The following is a 22,086-nucleotide window of genomic DNA, read 5'->3' as shown; positions in this document are numbered from 1 at the left end:
CATTATGTATCTTTTCTTATTCATAAGAATAAGTCTCATTCATGTATTTTTCACTAGCAGCAAATTTGTGAGCGTTTTATGGTAAAACATGAGTTTGTTGTCAAAAACAACTGTAAATGGTGTAAGTGGTCTGAAGGGTTAGGATACTGACCAGGACCAGGATGCTGGTGCAGCTGCTCAACTGGGGTGCCAAACAGATGAAATCACATTCAAATAAACTGCCAGTTAATCTCTGTAATGACTAATGGACGATCGCTGGGTTGTAAACAAGCTTTACGAGTTGAGAAAATGCTTGCTTGGAGAAAGAGAAAGATGGTTTCGCCGTTAGCTAAGCCAGTCGAGTCTTTATTTAATGTCCCCTTCAACGCGGTAAACAAGTAAACACTGCGGGGGGTTTGCAGCTTGCCAGTGCAAAGTCAGCGTTGTTTTTCGGATTAATAATGGGTTTTAATAGGTGTGACCACATGTAACATAACATTTGCTGCATTGAACAACATTGACACGCTGTAAGAAAGAGCGATCAAAGGCACAAACAGGCTTGAAAACGGCACAAATATTGCATCAGTGAGAAAAAAAATAGAGATTTCCTGGAGCGTGAATTTATATGCTGGCGATGTTTTTAAAGGAGGACAGATGGAGGGAGATGAGGAAATTCAGAGCGTTTTATTTTAAAGGAGGGAAAAAAAGATAGGAGTCACACGGATACCACATTTTTAACAGAAAATCTGTGAGCTTGTTTTCGTCTTTAAGGGGACTTGTATGACAAATTAATGGTAGTAGGCTGTAAGTACTTCTTGCTGTTGTGGGAAATTAGAGGGAAAGCTAATTGGACTCTTGTCAGTTTATATTCGCCCAGCATGTGTAGAGACAGAGTACAGCAGTAGCAGTGTATCGGCAGCCTCATTTAACCCGTCAGCAGTGCCGTCGAAATGAGAGGCCATGCCTGCCTCGTTCATTTAATAAAATGAAAGGTTGCACCCCTCTCTCCTGTGGCCTTGTCAGTGTTGATGCAGGACCTCAAGCCTCTCAGAATAAGAAAATGCTGCCAGGATCCCGACAGGACCCTCTTGTTCAGCAGAAGATTTAGTTCAAATTTAACAAGGAGAACGGTGGATCGGACCCAAGTTCAGTCTCTCCTCTTCTTCTGAATGAAAAGCTCTTTTTGACGTGGTCTTCTTTGAATGCGGTCCTGTGTTCGTCTTTTTCATCCGTCAGCTGAGCTATGTTAGGGCTTCGTTGTCATCTCCCTCCTGGCAGGGCAGACTGATGTTAGCAGCCTCACTTGAAGCCTGTTGAACATGAAAAGAAACGGCATCATTTGTTGTCCATATGCACGGGTGGAAGCACAAGGAAACATGTGTGGCTCGTGTTGGTTATTTTTGGAGGGTTTAATATAACAAAAGATTACAGTTAAATTGGAAGAATGAGTCTTTTTCTTCTCTACAGACCACAGCCTGGGTCACACAAGGTAAACAGATGGAGACGAGAGGAAGCATTTGTTATGTTTTATCTCTGATCTGATCTTTTTTCCCTTCATATTATTGGAATATCATGTTGCATTCCATTGAAATCTCCTAAACTACATTAAAATCAGCCACTGTGTCACCCCTTTAAATACTGTATTACACATACACCTTACTGATCTACCAGCTTATCTGAGGACTCTATCAAACATGACATAAATGGATATCTCATGCGTGAGTGAAATCAAACAACTCCTCTTGTTAATGAGGCAAACCAGAAAGTATACAAGCGAAGGCCTGATTCATGATGTTTGACTTCTTATCCGCTTATTGCTTTGTTTAATTGCATCCCAGAAATCATTTTATTGAGTTGAAAAAACACTGTAGCCCTCTGGCTGGCAGATGCTTCTCTCAGATTCCTCTCGGCCATTCTACAGAAGGGGATTGTTTATGCTGCGGTCACTCGCTGGATGTGCAGTGGGCGCCTGGCCAACCTGTAGCCCACAGAGACCGCCTGCTACAGACCTCCCTGTCCTGTCAGCTGACTCCGTTTCCCAGGGTCCCCCAATCCAAAAGGCCATCGGTGTCAATCTCTGCAAACACACAGTGAGGCGAAGCTGGAAAAATATTTAGATTCGTAGCCGAGCAGACAAACAACTATCGGAAATGTAATGAGAAGTTTTAATCATTATAGTAACATTTCATTTGAGTTACGTTGCATCCCCTGTGTGTGTGTGTGTGTGTGTGTGTGTGTGTGTGTGTGTGTGTGTGTGTGTGTGTGTGGGTGTGTGTCAAAGCAGTGATGTTTTCCACGGTGCAGGTCCTTCCTAGCACGGGGGCCTCTCTGCAGACGTTGACTCAGCTTGAGCAGGAGTCATTAAAAACAACCCAGCTTGCCGTAGCTTTGGGAAAGCCTCTCGTCATCTCCGAGAGGCAAAGCTTACCAGGGTCTGACACCTTATTTCGCAGAATTTTACCCTCCTTTGGTCCTTTGATGTGTGGGAGCGTAGGGAGGAGGGGAGAGGGCATGGATGTACTCCCCGCAAGGGCCCGGTTAGTGATCAGTTTGAGCCGGAAGGGGACTCTAAAACAGACGAGTTGACAGTTTTTTAAGAGTTCAAAGGAGCAGCTTCCTCTCCTAATAGTAGTTGTGATACTTTTCAATGTATGTGTAGAGTTACATTCTTGAGTAGAGTCTGATGTTTTTGACGTACACATAGAAGTGTTTGTTTTAGACTTTATTTGCTTTGTTTTGGTCAGTTTGGTTGTCATGGGTACAAATACTCATGTCCGGTGTTTTGTTTCAGTTACTTTATTTGTGTTAGCATGTCCAGCTATGAAGCTAGCTGCAGTAGTAGGCTAACCTAACCCAGCAAAATGCTCTGTTGACAATAGCACATCCACGGTGTGAAAGCTGGTCCTGGATGCTACCATCCATCCATCCATCCATCCATCCATCCATCCATCCATAACGTAATGAGCCATGTCTAACCCCTCTCCCTCTGTGTGTGTTGTTATCCAAGCTTCTCCTTGCTTCGTTGACATAGTCGGGCCGGCCGTGCCCCTTTTAGTACACATTAGCGCTGTCAGCACGTTTGCTGTAACTGTTAGCACCTTTAGCAACAGCTACACTGCATTGAGAGGCAATCAAAATGCTCCCTATCTGCACCTTTAAGGGATTTATAAATAGTGACATCTTATAAAGACGAGGTACATTCTGTGGGTGTCTACAGAGCTAAGAACAGTAAGACAACCCCTCTGATATTAGCCCAACCTTTTCCTTTGATTAAAAACTCTCCTTTATCCTCCTTCTGTGTCATCTCTCGGTGAAGTGCTCGCACACACTGAGGCCCACCAAAGCAAGGGGTCTATTCATGAGGCCAAGAGACAGTCGAGGGGAAACACAAAGAGCTCCCCACACAGCGGCGAGGGCCCGTGAGCTCAGCGTTGACCCCTGAAGGATGTGTGTGGGCTGCACCCAGACACAGAGGCCCCGCCGACTCCTGGCCCGGTCTCCTCCCTCCTCTGGACTTGACCTTTCGCTAAACCCATGCAACTCCCAAAACAACCTCAAACAGACTTGTAGCTGACAGCAACGGGATGAGGGTAATGAGTGACATGCAGTCTGAATGGTTATCGACTTGTTGCCAGCTCAAAAACCTCTGAAGAGTCTCTCCCATGTTAAATGTTGGCAGATAGCTCGAGGCGCAAAGGCCCAGCAGTGAGGATGAGACAGCTGAATATAGTGTTAAAAGGCAAATCACTGAGTTTAACTCCCTGTTCACCATAAATTAAAGTATAATATTCCGTACGGAATCTTCTCAGGCTTTTCATTGCTCGTAGCTCTTCTCTTTTTATCTGATGGGAACTGCTCTGATCTAAGGCAATTGTTTCATCACTCTGAAATATTATCATAATGGGGATTATTATCTCGCTAGACCTCTGACAACCTCTTGTCTGTCTGTGCTTCCAGTGCTGGACCAGCTCCTGATGGAGCTCCACAGATTCCTGCTCATCCTGGACAAGGAGACCCTGAGTGGGAACGCCACCATCCAGAAGGGCTTGCTCTCCGATCTCCTCCAGTCCTACAGAGCCTCCAACGGTACGACGGGAAAAAGCTCCTTCCTGACTTTTCAAAGTGTAGTGGATGTGCAATAGAGCACTTATTTGCATTAAAAAAATGGGATTTTCGAAACATTTCATGTCAGTAGAGCATATTTTAGTGGGAAAACTATTGAAAAACACCCAAATGGCACTTTTTTAATTAATTAAGGTAGTTACAATGAAAAGGGGAATCAAAATGAAGGCTATTTCCAACGAGAGCAGTCTGAAACATTTCCCCAGTGCTCCTTATTTATATGTCTTAATGTTGTGGTATTTGGGAAGTCATGACAGTTACATTGGCTGAGGTTTAACCACAAATCTTTAAATATGGGTCATTCCAAAAGCTTTCGCAGTCGGTCTGCTTTTATGCAAAAGCACCTTATGTAACATGTGGTCATGCCCCTGCGTTTTCCCACAATTCAATGAGCCGACATTGTCGACTATCAAGCAACCCACTGCTATTATTTTAAACTCTCGGTAGCCCCTCCATGTAATAATTATACTCTTGCAGGCTTCTATTAACAAATACATTTGGTGTATTTTATCCCATTTTCGGTGGCTGAAGACCACACTGTGGTGGCTGGATTCAACGCGCCTGTCTGCATCTCCACTAAATTATCCGATTAGCATTTTTTAAATATTCTTTAATGTTTTAGTTTCACGCTTACAAGCCAGAGCTAATCAAAGTGCCTCTCGCTTCCTCTTAAATTGATACATGGCCCCGTTAACGTATCCTGTCAAACGGTTAAAGACACGTTTGTTGTTCCTGCTCACCGGCTCTGACACTAAGCATGAAAACGTGGCAACCGCCGGTGGGCCGATGTGATTTACGGCGCCTGGAAGTCAGCCGGTATAACGATGTGAACCGGTGCCTCGTCTAAGCCTCGGCCCCTAGGTGTGTGATTAATACGGGATAATAAATGACAAGCTGCTTTCTCCTTCAGGAAGCTTAGCTTTGTGTGATACTTTGAAGACATTAGACGGTGCAAAAGTCTTTATACTGATCTTTGTAACTGTTTGAGTGACCCCAATTCTTTTACATTCACTGTCCCTGTTTTGGATTGAAAAAGCCTACATGAGTTTTGCCGCTCTCCCTCTCTGTCTCTCTCTGTCTCTCTCTCACACACACACAGACACACAAGCAGTCATGCTTTTCCATGTTCAGGTCCTGGACCCGTCCCTCCGTACTTCCTCTCCTGGCTCCAAGCTGTATCATTTTTCCGAAGCTGCATTTATCCTCCGGGGACGCTCACTTCCTTTGAGCAGCGGCTTATAAATAGCTATTTCAACTCCCCCCCCAAAAAAAAATCTGTTTTCACTGTACAGGCAAAACATACTTTCAATATGCTGTTGTTTGGTTTCACCCTCTCGGTATCTATTTCAAAGACGAAAAGCTTCTCCGAAGCGTCACCCCGAGGTTAGAGCGTTGTTTGATTTCCTCCCCGGGTATAATCTTAGTCAGCTGAAATATTTAATTCAATGAAGCGACGTTCCGGAACAAATTCCCATAACGGGTTACGGTAACCAGCTGGAGCCCGCTACGGCGACACCGCAGGGTTTATTGTTTGAGAGAAGACATCGGTTCAAAACTGTTTATGTGGCAATGTCATGGCGACGTCTCCGCCAGATTGTAATTACTCCACCATGCTGGGGCTGAGGCCACCGAACACAGTCCCCTTTTTCTCACCGAGCTGACTGCAGCATTGGCGTATGACATCCAGTTTCATCATCTCCTTCCCGTTACCTAAACGCTTTCACTGCTCACATGGACTCGTAAATATTTACGTCTGAGTCTAAGTTCGGTCTCTAATGGCAGCCCTGATCATCTGTCCCACGGTGCTTAGCTCCTATTGTTGTCACAGGAAACCACATATATAATAAAAATGCTTTCTTATTTCCACTGTAATCAAATACAAATCTTTCTGGTTTGCTGACTTTTCATGCCCATAAAACTTAAAACAGAACAGAAACTGATGTCCTGCTTCTTGTTTGTGGATATAAATTCCATGCAGATACAGAGTGGGAGTCGGATTTAAAAACAAACCACAGTCATACTTTTGGTTATACCATCTTAGCAGATGGAAGTGCAGGAGCCTTGTCGTGTATATATATATATATATATATATATATATATATTTAGTCGTACGATCTCCCGAACTTCAAAGATAGAAGTGACACAGTGCTCTATCTGTGCAGGAAAGGAGTTTTCTGACTAATCCCTGATGAATGCCAGCCGCGGTGAGAGTGGGTGTCAATAATGGGCCCATCTGTCCGCACAATAGACCACTTGTTCGGGTCAAGTTCCCCCTTTTTAATCCTGGATGTTTGACAAAGATGATGAAAGTTTGTTTGGCACTAAGGTGGAGTCCGATTTTCCCCTTCGGTGAAGAAATCGATGCTCCTTATGATTGTATAGAGTTAAGTTACTGCACAGTATATGCAGAGGTCTATCTCATGGCTCTTCACTATAATGCACATTCTCCTTCTCCTTTTAGCCTAATATAAAATACAGTTGGATGTGACAAGTAATCATTCCACATTAGCCACTGTCTTAGCATAGGAGCAGTGAACAAATCTGGATGTGCAGTATGGTCAAGAAGGGCAACTTTTCAAAATAAAATCCAGAGGGCTGTTTAATTATAGAATATATAAGTATAGAATAACTGCATGGGTTACCTTGGGCAGTTCCACTTACAGTTCCACTTTTATTACCTATTTAGTACCTGTTATTAACTGTTAACGGATGCAAAACATGCATGTATCACTATGGTCCTTATATGGTGGAGTGGTATTCTTCTACTCCCTATAGTTTAACACATCGTTAGTGTTAACCAACAGTGTCAAACTGAAAAATCATGCCGATGTCAATGTTTAACACCTTTCCGCTGTCTCTGTGCAGGTGGTGATGAGGAGTACATCTACATGAACAAAGTCATTGTCATTGGGAAGGACAAAGGCAGCAAAGGTGTGAGTTTCAAAAGGTTCCTCCCCCTAAGAGTGTTAATAATACTTAGAAATTAGTTTTTTTGTTGTTGTTTGTCTGAGAAAATAATATATTGAAATATAATATAGAGAAGGCATTATCAGCTGTGCTACCAGTGTGGCTCCAAGGATAAGAATGTCAGCCAAACCACCGCTTTGGTCCAGACTGAAATAATTCAGTAACTGCTGGATGGATTGCAATGACATTTGCTCCATATATCAATAATGCAGACACATTGAACCCTAATTACTCTCATGATGCCTTAACTTGGACTCCAGCAGGTCAAAACATGACGTCTGCATGTGGATTTCAGCATTTAGCTCAAAGGACAGCTAACATGGCTGTAGACTTCTTCGACTTGAAAACATGAATATTTTGGTGAGCGCTTTATCCTCATCAGAAACGCAATCTGGAGCTAAACTTTGGTATTTCGAGGTTGTCCAAGTCGGTCAAACGGCATACTTCATACTTGTTATGTCATTGCGTCTTATACTCCTTAATTTGACATGATTGAAGTGAAGAGCAGATACGAGAATAAACCCCCCCCCCCCAGAGCTGCTCTCAACCACCGTTTCCTGTCTGTTTCTTCGGAGCGCCTCGCCATCTGACCTGTTTTGTTTGGACAGTGTTAAAGAATGTGGTTTTCAGCGAACGCTAGACTTAACACACATATTTTCTGCAGCGACGCTAGCAAAGCCACAAGTTTTCTTTCACACAGACTGAAGGAAAGTGGGGGCTGAGATATGTGAGAATTGAGACTTCTGCATCAGTGATGCTGCGGTAAACCTGAACTTGAAGGGCAAGGTGAAACACATGACATTAAACACTAAATAACATTTTTAAAAAAGCGTTGCCTACGTACATAACTAGAACTCTTGCTTAATGTCCTGAGCAACAAGGTCATGAACTCTTAGGGGTCAAGCATCGGTTTCCTTTTGCTTTCGAAGGCTTGAGCAAGTTCTGTAACTAATGTTTTGAGACGGAGAAAGATACACTTAGAAGCTTCTGCTAAATGCCCTAAATGTAAATGTAAATATTCAAGTAGAAACTAGGTGCAATGTGTGAGGAGAGAGGAAGTAGTACACAGTAGCAGATAATAGTATTATAGTCATCGTCCCAACCTTCAGCCAACTGAACAATATGTGCACCATTTTATTTGGACCAAAAAAAAAATTTCTTTGTATTATTTAATTAAGACTATGAATCAAGAATATGAAGTGTGGTTACGTAAGCTTTTACCGATCAATTTCAACCAATAATATCATGACATCAATGAAATATTCCATTTCACTTGGACGAATATGTCACAGTACAGAAATTAGAAACGCTCTCACTTCCATGTCACTGGGACTTTAAATCTCTTTCTCACAGTCTGCTTCAATTTGCTCTATCTTGTAACTGCGGTGTGTGTTTTGCATAGCATGGTTGTTGCTACAAATGCTCCACTTGATTTGGGTTATGTGGTCACTGTAACTTACAGTATACCAGGAAGCACTGGTACGTATAGGAGACATCTGGAACTAGCGTTGAATAAAAAAAATGGACAGAATTCGGACTCACCAGTTGTTTCTTTCAATATAAATATAAGATTCCTGTCATTGGCTGACCTCCTTCTCTGTTCTCTCACGACCCAGATGACAGATCCGATGCCCTGGTCAATGGAAAAGCAGCAAAATATGTCCCCGTCCCACAGAAGAGCCTCCCTGACCTGCCGCCGCCCAGAGCAGTAAGTAGTGACCTGTTGCATCAGAGTGAATTAACATGAAGTGAGTTTATTTTTATTTTAAGCCTCTGGTAATAACATAATTGATCCTAGTAGGACTACTGAACTCAACAAAGTTCAGTGGAAATTCCAAAATTGACATATAATTGACAGTATTTTTGGTCAGTTAAAAACACAACTATCGCTAAGCACCACACAAAGGTGATTGATATCACATGTTGCCAGAGAATTCTGTTTTTTTAAGTATTTTACTACAACAAATGCAGTCTGTGGTCACACAAGCAAAAAAACCATTTCCCACAACCCTCAGAGTCACAAGCTTGAGGCTGTGTGAAATGTATTCTCCCACAGAAACAGGCATTTAATCAGTCATGGTGCAGCAAACCTGAGGAAGTGAGTATCCAAGAGTGTGTGTGTGTGTGTGTGTGTGTGTGTGTGTGTGTGTGTGTGTGTGTGTGTGTGTGTGTGTGTGTGATAGAGAGAGCTGGCGTGGTGTGTTTTATGTCGACTGGGAGGCCAGTGGCTCCTGAATTGGCCCAGTGTGACTTCAGGAAAACTGTCGAGAATGAGAGGTTCAGAACATCCCGTTAGTGCCTTTGAACTTTGCACACACACACACACACACACACACACACACACAGTGGCCTCCTCCAACGTAAACTGCAGTAGCAGCTGTTGCTAATCAGAACAAATGCACAGCGTCAGCACGTGCACATGTGTGAGCGCATGTGATATCGGATGCATCAGAAGGAGGAACATTTGTGTCAGTGTGTGCAGTCAAAACCATTCAGCGTCACTGCTTCTATTTCTTTTACTTATATTCCCGCTTAGAAACCCCTAAAAAACAAAACACTGTTGATCGGCGTCGATTTCACAGTTGCGGTGGAGCTTCCACGAGTCCCTCAGATGTGTCTGGCAAAGACATTTCTGCTTCCTCTCCTCCTGCTTCCAGCTGCGGTGTAACTGGTCCCGTCCTGGGAAGCCTGAGTAAACACGTCCACAGTGAGCCGCTCTTCGGAAACCCCTTCATCTGCCTGCGGGGCTTCCACCCGTCTCCAGTGATGGCGTATTCCAGAGTCAGCATGTGTTTCACGGTGAACGCAGAGTCGCCCCTTATCATGGCGGAGAACAGTGCCCCCTTGCTGTTGATGTAATGCCCGGGCATGGCCGTCCACTGGCCCGTCGTGATGTTGTAGCGGTCCATGAGGCAGCGCAGGAAGTCGTCACAAGGCCCGTTGCGCATCACGTACAAATGGTCCCGGTGGGCGACCATACAGTGGCCGTAGCTTTGAGGTTTGATCATGGTGGTGGCGAGCTTCCACTCGTCCCTCGCCGGTACGTATTCGTAGATATCTGTGGTGTCCGGTGGTTTCCAGAAGCAGACGAACATCCGTCGCCTCGCGACGGCACAGGCGGCGGACGCTACAGGTCTCGGTGCACATTCTATGAACCTCCACTCTCCCTTCTCGATGTCGTAACTCTCCGCCGTGGAAATCGTCCGTTTTTGGAACTCTCCCCCGATGGCGTAGAGTCGCCCTTCGTGCCCCAGCAGGGTGAAATCGTATCTCAGTTGCTGGGGACCTGGAAGTGTCGCCCAAACCCCAGACTCGGGGTCGTAGCAGAAGCTGCTATCCACCGCGTCCTTCCCGTAACCGTAGACTCCCCCAACGATGTACAACCGGTTGTCAAGCACCGCCACCCCAGCCATGGAGGTGCTGCAGAGAGTCGGGAGGTTTGTCAGATGCTTCCAATCGCCCTCTTTTTCATCAAGGTAGCAAACCACCCTGAATGAGTCCTGCAGCAGCTCCATTGACGGGGAGTGCGTGCCTATAGCGATGTAAGCAGCAGGAGACAATGATTGGGAATATCGAAGGAGGTCATCAGGAATCCCACTCTCCGCTGCTTCCTTCAAATCATCAAACGCATCGCGAAGGAAAAGAGCAGCGTCGTGGAAGAGTGCATGCACCCCAAAGATGGAGGCCGCATGGTAAAGCAAGAGGCAGTTGTCCGAGTCGATGAGGTCACAAAGGTGCTGCACCAAGCGTGCGACCTGCAGGAAAGCAGCACACTCTACAGCTTCCACGAGCTCATCGGGGTCATCGATAGCGGGGGTCTCTCCCCTGCAGACAGCAAGGGCGATGAGGAAACCCCTCGCACAAACGCCCCCCTTCAGGTGGAGCTCGTCCTGGCGACTTTCCGCCATCCCAGAGTGAAAGAGGGCACAGAAGTAGTTGCTGTGCCTCGCCAGCAAGGCCCGCTCCACAGAGAACCAGCTCCCCTCGACCCTCACTCTCACCCAGCCCGCCTGGTGCTCTCCGTCCTCCGGATCAAGGGTCACATTCTCCGCATGAATATCCCGCTTGACTCCCAGGCCTCCAGGCACTTCCATGATCTCTTAAACCCTGAGTCTGTTCTCTCTTTCCTAAAATGGGCTCTCAAGTGACAATGCAGTGTGTGACTCCAGTGCCGCTCAGCCATTTCCCCCCCCAGAACTGGATGGTAAATAAAGGTTTGTGAGGCTTCCGTTGCTTCCCGTCCGCATTGGTCTGAAAATAGAGTTGTGCTATAGATAGCAGCTGTGCCACTCGCTAAGCGTCAGGCAGGGAAAGGAAAAGTTGTTGACATGCACACGAGGCGGTAATGTGGCCGCCGGCAACTGGCGATTATCACGACCGCAATGTAATTGGCTAGCGTGAGTGTTTGCTGAATTATTCATGATTACGTCATCTGCCAGCACAACCCAGTTTTTTTTTAAACATGGCTTTTTAAATGTTATACATGTGTATATTATTTAATCTTATACCTTTTAGTAAGACATGCAGACAAAATATGAAGGTTTCGAGGATGTTAGTGTCCCCAAGAAGTCAAAATAATGGGAAAATAAATACAGTATGTGCTAAATATGTGATTTTTTCCCCCTGCCTCCCCAGCTGGATATTTTTTTTATTCATGCTTCAGATACTTTTAGAGTTTTCAACTGACATAAGTGCTTCTTACCAAAAAATTATACTATATTACAAGACAGAAAAAGGCCAAGAGAGTTCTCCTGAAGCAACTTTCCAAAGCTGATTATTTTTATCACTACCTTCTCCTCTGCTTTTCAGCTCCCAGCAGGCTCTCGGATACACTGTGTGTGTGTGTGTGTTACTGAGTGTGTGTGTGTGTGTGTGTGTTACTGAGTGTGTGTGTGTGTGTGTTACTGAGTGTGTGTGTGTGTGTGTTACTGAGTGTGTGTGTGTGTGTGTGTGTGTGTGTGTGTGTGTGTGTGTGTTACTGAGTGTGTGTGTGTGTGTTTTTTCACCAGATTCTTGGCATGGGAACCAGGGATTTTCCATGTTCCTCTGACTGTTCGTTTTTCGGGCTCTTTTTCCCACTCTTTACTCGAAACCCCTCCACCACACCCCTGATTCCTCCTCCGCCTCCCCCCTCCTTGCTTTGTTATTTATGCTCTTCGATCCATTCCTTCTACTCGATGTTTCTGTGGTAAGGGTGTGTGTGTCTGTGTGTGTGTGAACGTGTGTGTGGGAAGTGAAAGGAACTGGGTTAAAGTGACTTTTAGACAGATCTTCTTAAAGACACACACCTGGCGCGTTCCTTTTTTCCTACTCGGTTTAATAGCAGTCCAGCTGGCCTCACCATATACTCCTCTTTAACCTTGACCCAAACAAAGAGGCTGATTTAGTTTTTAGGAGATGAGTGAAATGGAGAGAGAGAAAAGAAAGAAGGTAGAGATAAGGGTTTGTGGGCGGTCGGGGGGGGGGGGGGGGGGGGGGGGGCTGCTGCTGCTCTGGAATGCCTGGCTCTTTGTTTTAATTAATAACAGATGCCTGAACTGCTGGGTTTTTTCACCGTGGAGCAGTTTACACTGTTAGTGCACTAATGTTTTTCTCAGAAGAATCATTTTTTTCTCATCAGCCTTCAAGCTTTCCTTATATCGGTTGGATTCCAAAGTTTTAAACTAATTTATGAATCTGCAAGTATGATGTCAAAGTCAGTGCAATACCATTTTAATGGTATTTTAAAGAGTTATTAGTTACATCTATGTTTGACAAGTCAGTTCTTAACCCAGCGAAAAACCAGTTCAACCTTCTCCGTTCACAATTTAGTCATATTACATTTCCCCCCCCCTTCTAAATATTTGCTTAGCACTGCATCATTCTGGAGAGAGGACGCTGTAACTCATGTTACATTCTGACGTTACTATTTGCTGATACGTGCATTATGAAAAGTCTTCGGCTCCATAATGTATAACTGATGTTACCCTCCTTAAACCGCATTGATAACATCTACCGTCCCGTTCCCTGGCGCGCAGCCGAACCTCCCAAGCAAGTCCTCGTCACGATGACTGAACGCTCGACGCGACGCCGGTTATTATGACAGCTCACTGCATCTGCTATGTGTTACTGGAAATGTGTTATGGTGGGAAAAAGGGCGCACAAGTAGGGAATTCCCTGTTTACTGTCTCAGACACTGTCAGGCAAAATCCCCAAAAACAGCAGTGAAACAGGCTGGATAGTAAAGCGAACAACATGGAATGAAGTGACACGGGTGTAGAGAAAACACACGGACTAAATAGACATGTTGATTGGGAAACAAGACACAGGTGAGCAGACGGGAGGAGGCCATGAGGCACAGGTGAGACACATGAGGGCTAATCAACCTGGAATGAGAGGAGAGGTTAGTTCAGGGAACAGGAAGTAACAAAATAAAACAGGAAATCAACAGCAACAAACACAAGAGACAGAAACTACAAAAATAAATCAACGAAACAAAACCATTTCCCTCAAGGTCACACATTATTATTTGTCCTGTTGATCTAAACTGAACCCGTACTTTATTGCGGTTTAAGTAGGCGGGGGGGATACAGTGATTGTGAAGGAACACAGACGGCGCGTTCAGATGAGTGGGAGGACACATTAGACATAAGAAATCACCCGTTGTCATTCAACTCGTAGGGTTTCACAGAGTTCACTTGAGATAAACTTTTCAAAAAAGAATACCAGACTTCTGCAACATGAATATATGAGCTGCGTCCTCAGGTGACTTATCCTTCACGGAATAATTTCACATAATACGTCTATCTCATCAAGTTCCTTTCCTTTCCTTGGCCTCAGAAGAATTCTATATATGGATGTCCTTCTCCATCATCCATCTCATTTCTCGCAATACATATGTTTCCTATTGTCTGCTTGCCACCACAGATGTGTCAATACATGTGAGTCAAATACAGTTAAACACCCAGTGATGTAATTCAGGTGCAACCTTTAAATTAAAGGCGAACCACGAACATAATTAAGCTGGGCACAAACCGGGGCAAACACAATAAACAACATGGGTTTTTAATTGGCTGCAGAAAAAGCACATTTTCACGATTCTTAAGAAAAATAGATCTGTGTTTGTCCACCAAATCGCTGACTCTGTTCCTGAAACTACTGGCTCTCACACGGTTTTCTCCACAAATTCTCCAGAACTTGCAAGGATTGCCAGATGCTGTGAATGTGTGACACCCTGCTAGATGAAGAGATGCGAAATGTGTCGGCTTGGACCGAAGATGAGACACAAACCTGCCAGGCGGCCTGTAGTTTAATCACCCACATCAGAGGTTCTCAACTTTTTGTGACTTAAGGCCAACTTCTGATGGGACCACCTTAAGCTATAATGACACACATAAATACTCTGCTTACCCTCATCCATCACCGTCTGCCACTATGAATCCAATGAATGTATTCATATTTCCACACGCTTTGGAGCTTTTACTGGCATAGGGTTGTCTCCCACTTTCACTTTTTCGTTTCAAAGAACGGTTTTCGTGTCGCTGCATCTGAATGTTAATAGCAAACAGTGTTTTTTACGTGTATAAAATGTAATTTTTCGGGTCACGGAGCTGATTATCCGACTCCTGTTGAGTGTAAAACTAAATGGAGACATTGGAAATGGATGGAGACTCACTGGAGGGCAGAGTCTGGTGGTTTCCAGCGGTGAGACGGGGCCCAGACTGACAGTCTTTACCACGCGGGAGACGACAAGAAAGACAGGAGTGAAACAAGAGCCCTGATTGATTTCAGGACCGCCACAGGGCCCACACACACATTCAAATACACGCTCTTGATCGGTTTTCCACACACACACTACCCTGAAGGTAACTCTCGTGTACCGGGTCAGACGAGGATTGGTTACATGAGGAATTCCCTACTTACTCCCGAAGTGACCGCTGGATTAGCCACATGTTCGGCCTGGGGGGGAGAACACATGTTGATAATGCGTGTGAATGTGTATTGTTGTTAACCTGGACATATTCCCCATCCACTGATCTCCTTATATGGAGGCTATACTGTATGGTTGTAGGGCATATCTCTGAAATGTTTTATTCCCTGACCCCTCTCTCATATTTCATCTCATCTGTCAGGGTGTGGTGGGTCGGGAGCCGTTCCCCTTACCTTCGGTCCCTGCACCAGCCTGCATAGACACCTCGGAGAGCTACTACGAGGAGGCCCAGCCCTATGAAGAAACCTTCAATGGTACAGTGTTATATTTCGTAATTTTTTTTGTCCATCATAAATAAGAAGATGCTATATCTGTCATTGCTTTGTTTCTCACATTTCTTTTTCTCCACACCTGATTCACAGCACAGGCCCCCGTTATGTGATTCAGTACTTGATCGCCCCGTTGCTGCAGTAAAGAATAGAGGGGAGAGTTTTGACCATGAGTGTTTGCTCCGCATCATTTGAGGGCTGCTTCTTCATTTAGCAGCTCATTACAAATAAACCTCGGAAACCCATTTCCGATCTCTATGGTGCTGTTGGTGTATATTGTGACCATCTGCTCTGCTGCGTTTCGCTGAAGCTCTGAGCAGTTAACCACAGTGGAAACTGTCTGACTCAATAGTGACACTTGCTTACGTACATATTCTCGACAGGGACAGCTGTCTGTTCTGTTTGTGGACGTCGTATGCCACGATTAACACACGCGCTGAATAATTCATGATATTATCTCAAATATCTATGGAGAATTTGAAAAATAAAATAATTTAATTTGTTTAAGGTGGGTTTTGTCTCTTTTTTTGGGAACACTCAATTCCATAACTGTATGAAATGAGAATGAGAGGTATTTACACAATATTATCATATGTGTATTATTAACATGATATCAATATTTCATTTTAAAATATCACTGTTATTGTCAATATATTGCAACACCCAACGTGAATAAGGTTCGTTATTTTTCATTAACTAGATTTGAACTAAACTAATTTAAAATGTTCCTTTTTTTTACATTTATCCTCTCTATAAATATTTTTTAAACGCATTTTCCTTTGGATTTTCCCCCTCAATTGTGCTGCTTTCTTCTTCTTCTTCTTCTTCTTCTTCTTCTTCTTCTTCTTCTTCTTCTTCTTCTTCCTCTTCTTCCTCCTCCTCCTCTGTTTTCTTCGATGTTGTGTAGATCTGGACTGTTTTGGCCTCCTCTCAGGGCCGTGGATGCGAGCGCAGAGCTCTGACAGTGTGGTCTATGCTGTTATCAACAGGGGTAGCTACCTCTCTGTCACCGGATGCGTGTGTTTATGTGGAGCATGTGCACGGAGCCCTCCGTCCTCATTGTCCAGCATGACGTCTTGCATGTGGAAACAACAGCTTCACGTCGAGACTCGTGACAAATAATCAATCAATGTCTTCCTTTTCATCATATCTTGTCCTCCATCAGTACGTTAACAGATTTGCCTCTTCCATTGAAGAAGATCATCAAGATCAAGACGTCAGCCATTGACATCATTTGATCCCTCAAGCTCATAACAGTGTAATGTGTGTCGCTGCTTCTCATGGCGTCCCCCCCCTCCCCCCTTCTTGCCTTTTTGTACTTTACTCTCTTCTAATGTTTTGTTCTTTCGTCCCCCAGATGACGTTGACGCCGTCAGCAGTTCGTACGAGTCCTACGACGAGGAGGAAGTGACCAGAGGGAAGTCGCCGTCAGCGCAGCACCAGTGGCCGTCAGCGGAGGCGTCCATCGAGCTCATGAAGGACGCCCGGATCTGTGCCTTCCTGTGGAGGAAGAAGTGGCTCGGACAGTGGGCCAAACAGCTGTGTGTCATCAAAGAGCATCGCCTGTTGGTGGGTAAAAGATCTGTGTGAAGAGCAGAATTAAAGCCCCGGTGAGGCTAAGTGTACAACAATTAAGGTCATGAGGGCAGAGGGTTTTCACGAAGGCTAGAGTTTGTTTACTACAATAGTTCAATGTGACTCACAATATGCAAGGATGTATAATATACATATTATTTTAAAAGTTAATCCTTTCTACAACCATAATGTCAAATCCAGTGTCATCTCTGCCCTCTCCCAGTGCTATAAGAGCTCCAAGGAGCACACGCCTCTGCTGGATGTGAGTCTGCTGGGCTGCAGCGTGGTCTACAAGGAGAAGCAGCCCAAGAGGAAAGAGCACAAGCTGAAGGTCATTCCAGTGGGAGGGGAGGCCATCGTGCTGGGCCTGCAGAGCAAGGAGCAGACGGAGCAGTGGCTGAGGGTAAGCCAGCCCCTAAGATATTGCCCCTGAGAAACTGATGATTTCATTCAAAAGAAAAATCTGATTATGTCAACACCGATCCTCTTGTTTATTAGGTGATTCAAGAGATCAGTCCCAAACCACCTGAAAGCTGTGACCTGCAACACTCTGTATCCGACTCCCCGAGGCTCATTTGTACAAAGGTATGCTGACTTTGAATACCTGATTGGCTCAACTTAAACCATAGGCTGTGTTTTAGTCCTCCTTTGCATTTCTGATGACCATGCACACCAATGACTAAAACCCAAACTTCCAGGGAGAACTGAGTGAGAGATTCTCGGTGGCCTCAGAGAGCGGCAGCAGCACCGACAGCCATGCAGAGACTCCTGAAAACAAAGATGGTGAGGTTTTTTTTTTTAACTCCTCGGCTTCTTCGAGTGACTTGAGTCAGTAACAAAACATGGGTTTTAAACACATGGCGGCTGCCTTAAATGATGTCTTTCTTTTGTTCCACAGTGAAGAAAAAATACGGCGCAGGTTTGAAGTTTAGCAACCTCATGAATATCGGCAAGAAAAAGCCCTCGTCGTTGGAGAGCCCGGAGAAATGTGTGGACACCTCAGGTGAGCAAAGATATATAACATCCCAAAGCATGTTGGTTGTCACTCTTTGACCAAGTTACTTCCTGTTCTGTAGCCCTTGCTGGGTAGTATTCTTGGGGCAGCCTGATGAAGGTCTCTAGAGCTCTCGCTGTCATTTTCAGCCACCGAGAACACTCTTCTCTTTCTCGCCATCAGGCTACCTCAACGTGTTGGTGAACAGCCAATGGCGGACCTGCTGGTGTCTCATAAAGAACGGACAGCTATGGTTTTACCAGGACAAGGGCAAGAACAAAGTGAGCCAGCCGGCTGTGACCCTGGGGGGCTGTAGCGTTCTGCCGGACCCCAGCCCCGAGCACCTATACTCCTTCAGGATCAACATGGACGGCACGCAGCTGGCAACCCTGGAGGTAGACAACCGCCGTCTCTTTTTTTCTTTTCTTTTTCTTTCTCCTGCTGCTTAGCAACATCTCTGCAAATGTTTGGGATTTGGATCTGACACGGTTCAACACGCTGGCCTCAGATGAGAGCTCGCTACAGCTGGTGATCTGAGGAATAACCACACGTCTGACAAGTCTGGGGGGGAAAACGAAAGTCAGCATCCATCAAAAAGAGAAATGGGATACAGCTTCGTATAGGAAACACCAACATGTCCTCATTCTGAAATCCCTTTCTGCTGACGTCCAACTTAGCCGGTGTAATGTGTGTGTGTGTGTGCACATAAGGGTGGTCTGAGTGTTTGTGTGCGTATGTGTGTTAAGGGTGTGGGTGCACTGGGATTTTGGGGGGACTAATGCTACGCCCTTTTTCCAATTTGGTTTCCAGTACCACCCTGCTACAGTGCATATTTGGTCATAAGCCATGGAATTTAATGTTTAGTCTTGAGAGCTCAGACGCTTTTATGGGTCCTCGGTTTATGGTATTCATCAAAACAAACAAAAACACAAAGTAATCAAGACCGTCGTGTGTCGCTTCATGAAGCTCTATTAGATGCAGCCGCTTGAATCTCCCCCCCAAAATAAAAAGATTACAGGCTGTGGACACGCGGTGGGTTATTATGGGTGTCATTTTTGTCTGGTTTTATATGCGTCAGTCACACTGAATCGTCTGTTCTCAAATGGCAAAACATATTCTTAATAAAACGGCTCCGCTGAGCGTATTAGACATTCTGCTTCTTAAAAGGTTTTGCAGATTGAAATACTGCCGGGAAGAGGAAAAACCAAACTGTTTTATTAATACAAAGTGACAGGTGGTATGCAACATAAACTGTGTGCTGGTTTTTAAACTGGTTTCAAGTGCACGGTATGTACTGAATGCACTTTGATCCACTCTTTTCCTGTCCTCTCTCAGGCCAAGACGTCCGCAGACATGGGCCACTGGCTGGGCCTCCTGCTGTCGCAGACGGGGGGCAAGACGGACCCCGAGGAGCTCACGTACGACTACGTCAACGCCGAGAGGATCTCCAGCATCGTCAGTGCTGCCAAGACCTCCTTATAGTAAGATCGTCCTCTAGTCCCCACTGCTCTACTTTGGCCACATTAAGTCAAGCGGGATCCTCTCTGAGCATTTGTGTGTCTCTTCAGCTTGATGCAGAGGAGGTACTCAGAGCCAAACACCTACATAGACAACCCACCCTCCATCCCTCACGACTCCGACGAACTGTATGATGACGTGGCGTCTATAGCTGATCCAGAGGTAACAAACCGACACCTGGACCTGTTCCAATATCAGTACAAAAACAGCTAGTTTATGTTTATCCATAAATAGTGACTAATAGGTCAATAACTGTTTGAGCTCTGACCGGTATTCAATTTCAGTTTCATTTTTACTCGATCTGGCCACGTTCCATCACTCACTTCCTCCCCCGTGTCATACAGGATGCTGAAGAGAGCGGCCTGCCAGACAGCGAGGACAACAACCCTCAGGAACATGACGAAACGTGTGCGCAGGACACCAAGGACTCAGTGGGAAGGGAAGAGGACAGCGAGGACAGGGTTTACCTGGACCTGGTCCCCGTGCGCTCCTTCCTCCATACGTCCAGTGGGGGTAAAGGGCCCCCTGCCAAAGACACTTCCAGACATTCCCCAGTCCCAGTAGAAGAGGAGAAGGACCCCTCATCTCAAGTGAAAGAGGTAGCTTATAGACATATTTGGTAAAAAAAAAAGGACATTCACATCTACGTTTTGTGCTTTAATTCTATATTTTACGCATTCATTTCCAAGGTCGTTCCAACTAACCTTACTGAGCCAGATTCAACATCCGTGTTACATGGAACAAGTACCACCTCTGTGACCAGCAAACCAGATCAAGAGCACCCCCGGACTCCCACTCCGCCGCAACCCCAAACTCAACCGGTCAAGACCTCATCCCAAAGCCAGGAGACCCCCAAGAGGACCAGTCTGGGCATCCCACAGGTCTTCAACTCTTCCGGGGCACAGATCCATAAAAGCCCCACAGTTTCTGCTGGGCTCCCGCACAGTCCTCACCCACTGAGACCCAAGGCCCATACTATAGGTGGGGACAAAAACAAGGTTTTTTGCTGTGTTAAAAGACTCATCTGTTTCAATATCACTAGCTCAACACACACTTTTAAGACATTTTTAGGGAGTAAATATAGCTGGTATTGTTTCCATAACACTGACATCAACAGCTTCCATTTCTGTGTATCTAACACTAGGGCTCCCTCTAGTGGAACAATGCATCCTCTACAGTCATAGGAATGCAGTTTTTTCTAAGTACAAAAGAAATGTAGCTTTTTAACAATCTACTAGATGTTGTTTTACTCGTGTATGAGCCAAAATCAAAAGATCCAATCTTAAATTCCCAGGGTGCACCGGTACAGTCGAGGTGAAACTGGGCAAGAACCGCACCGAGGCCGACATGCGTCGCTACAGCGATGATCGCGACCGCCTGGAGAGAGAGAGGGAAGAGGTGAGGGGCAGTCTGGCTAACCTGAAGAAGGAAAGGAGGGAAACCAAAGAAGAGCTCAGTGTGTGCCAAGGTACGTCCCGTTGACACGTTTACAACACGGAAAGGTTTCCAAAGATCTGTGAGGCTGACAGCCGCGTGTCATCGTCAGACCCCAAGCAGCGGGCCTCACTGGAAGTCGACCTGAAGCAGAAGGAGGACGCGTGCCGGGACGCGGAGCACCGCAGGGTAGAGGTGGAGCTACGGCTGATGGAGGTGAAGGAAAGTCTGAAGAAGGTGGAGTCAGGGCCCTTCACGCTGGGAACCACACTGGACAGCAGCCTCCAGGAGACACCCCCGGTTAGTGGATTCCAAGCCTTTTATCGCTCTCGAGTGAAAGCTGCTGTTTTTCTAACTGCTTCTCATTTTACCTTCAGCCTAAAGCAGCAACTCTGCCTGCTACCCAGACACCATCATCATCATCATCAACACCATCATCTTCATCATCACAACCGTACAACAGCAACACCACTGCAGACCCAGTCAACTCTGCCTCCGCGCTCAAAAGCAGACCTGCCTCCATCATGGCCACCAAAGGCAAAGTCCTGCAGAAAGCGATGGTGAAACTAAAATACAGCAAGATATGAGTTCAGGAAGTGTCATTAGGATTGCATGAAAATGTCAGAATTTCAACCTCTTTTTGTTTTAACAGGAGTGGGAGAAGAAATCCAGCAACTAGAGGGAAACCGGGATCCCTTTGATCATTCAAATCCACAAGTTTCTCTTCGTCCGGTCCGTAACAGGAGTCAACGTCAAATCAACATCCTCCATTCGCCCTCTGGACCTCCCATCCTCATCGCCTCCTCGCCAAGACTATGCAGAGCCAATCAGAGAGACGCACGAGCCGTCTTCTCAAAACATCACTGGATAATCCTAGTTTCAAGTTGTTCTTCTCCGTTTGCTAAAGGGAGGACATTGACGTAGTAGCATTTTGGCCAGTCTTCACAGTTTTCCTCGCCAAACATTTGAAACCACTGAGACACAAAGACAACCCTCTAACTAAATTGGCCATTTTTTGTACACAATAGATTGTAGCTTGGTTCATATATGCTGGTAGCCAAGATGTAAATATATTTACACCATTATTCAGCCGCATTTGGTTGTATTGCTAGCTAAAAATGCACTTTTTATTCAAATAAAAATGTACTGACAACAATACTGGCTTGAAATGAGTTTATGGAAATCTCTCTTCAGTATAGCTTGTCTGTTCATTAATAAAGTACAGGGTAGTTATAGAACAAAACCAACCTTATTTTGTA

General features: G+C 45.3%; 2 protein-coding genes across 3 annotated transcripts in view; one reads left to right on the top strand and one right to left on the bottom strand.

The window, feature by feature from the left end:
• The window catches only part of afap1l2 (actin filament associated protein 1-like 2), a 27,983-nt gene extending 6,000 nt beyond the window's left edge, over positions 1–21,983 (top strand). The window contains exons 2-20 of one of the 2 annotated variants that reach the window (XM_084040035.1): positions 3,937–4,065; positions 6,967–7,032; positions 8,685–8,776; positions 15,180–15,291; positions 16,214–16,297; positions 16,664–16,875; positions 17,105–17,284; positions 17,380–17,466; positions 17,580–17,664; positions 17,780–17,884; positions 18,059–18,270; positions 19,211–19,356; positions 19,444–19,555; positions 19,738–19,992; positions 20,083–20,374; positions 20,688–20,861; positions 20,940–21,127; positions 21,205–21,387; positions 21,480–21,983. In XM_084040035.1, the coding sequence (XP_083896161.1) occupies positions 3,937–4,065; positions 6,967–7,032; positions 8,685–8,776; positions 15,180–15,291; positions 16,214–16,297; positions 16,664–16,875; positions 17,105–17,284; positions 17,380–17,466; positions 17,580–17,664; positions 17,780–17,884; positions 18,059–18,270; positions 19,211–19,356; positions 19,444–19,555; positions 19,738–19,992; positions 20,083–20,374; positions 20,688–20,861; positions 20,940–21,127; positions 21,205–21,387; positions 21,480–21,506 (2,741 nt within the window). In that variant the 3' untranslated portion in view covers positions 21,507–21,983. The remainder of the gene's footprint in view (positions 1–3,936; positions 4,066–6,966; positions 7,033–8,684; positions 8,777–15,179; positions 15,292–16,213; positions 16,298–16,663; positions 16,876–17,104; positions 17,285–17,379; positions 17,467–17,579; positions 17,665–17,779; positions 17,885–18,058; positions 18,271–19,210; positions 19,357–19,443; positions 19,556–19,737; positions 19,993–20,082; positions 20,375–20,687; positions 20,862–20,939; positions 21,128–21,204; positions 21,388–21,479) is intronic. The other variant, XM_084040036.1, reaches the window with a different exon arrangement.
• On the bottom strand, positions 8,817–15,148 carry LOC311032932 (kelch repeat and BTB domain-containing protein 13). The gene has a single exon (XM_084040037.1). The coding sequence runs from the start codon at positions 11,160–11,162 to the stop codon at positions 9,645–9,647; it is 1,518 nt and encodes a 505-aa protein (XP_083896163.1). The 5' UTR covers positions 11,163–15,148; the 3' UTR covers positions 8,817–9,644.
• Positions 21,984–22,086: the final 103 nt, after the last annotated feature.

This window comes from Eutrigla gurnardus, assembly GCF_963514095.1.
Source record: "Eutrigla gurnardus genome assembly, chromosome: 22".
Taxonomy (NCBI): Eukaryota; Metazoa; Chordata; class Actinopteri; order Perciformes; family Triglidae; genus Eutrigla; species Eutrigla gurnardus.
The sequence above is the reverse complement of the archived record's forward strand: the minus strand, read 5'-3'. Positions and strand labels throughout refer to the sequence as shown.

Coding starts and splice junctions, on each gene's coding strand:
- LOC311032932 (XM_084040037.1), bottom strand. CDS start 11,162: ATGGAAGTGCCTGGAGGCCTGGGAGTCAAGCGGGATATTCATGCGGAG.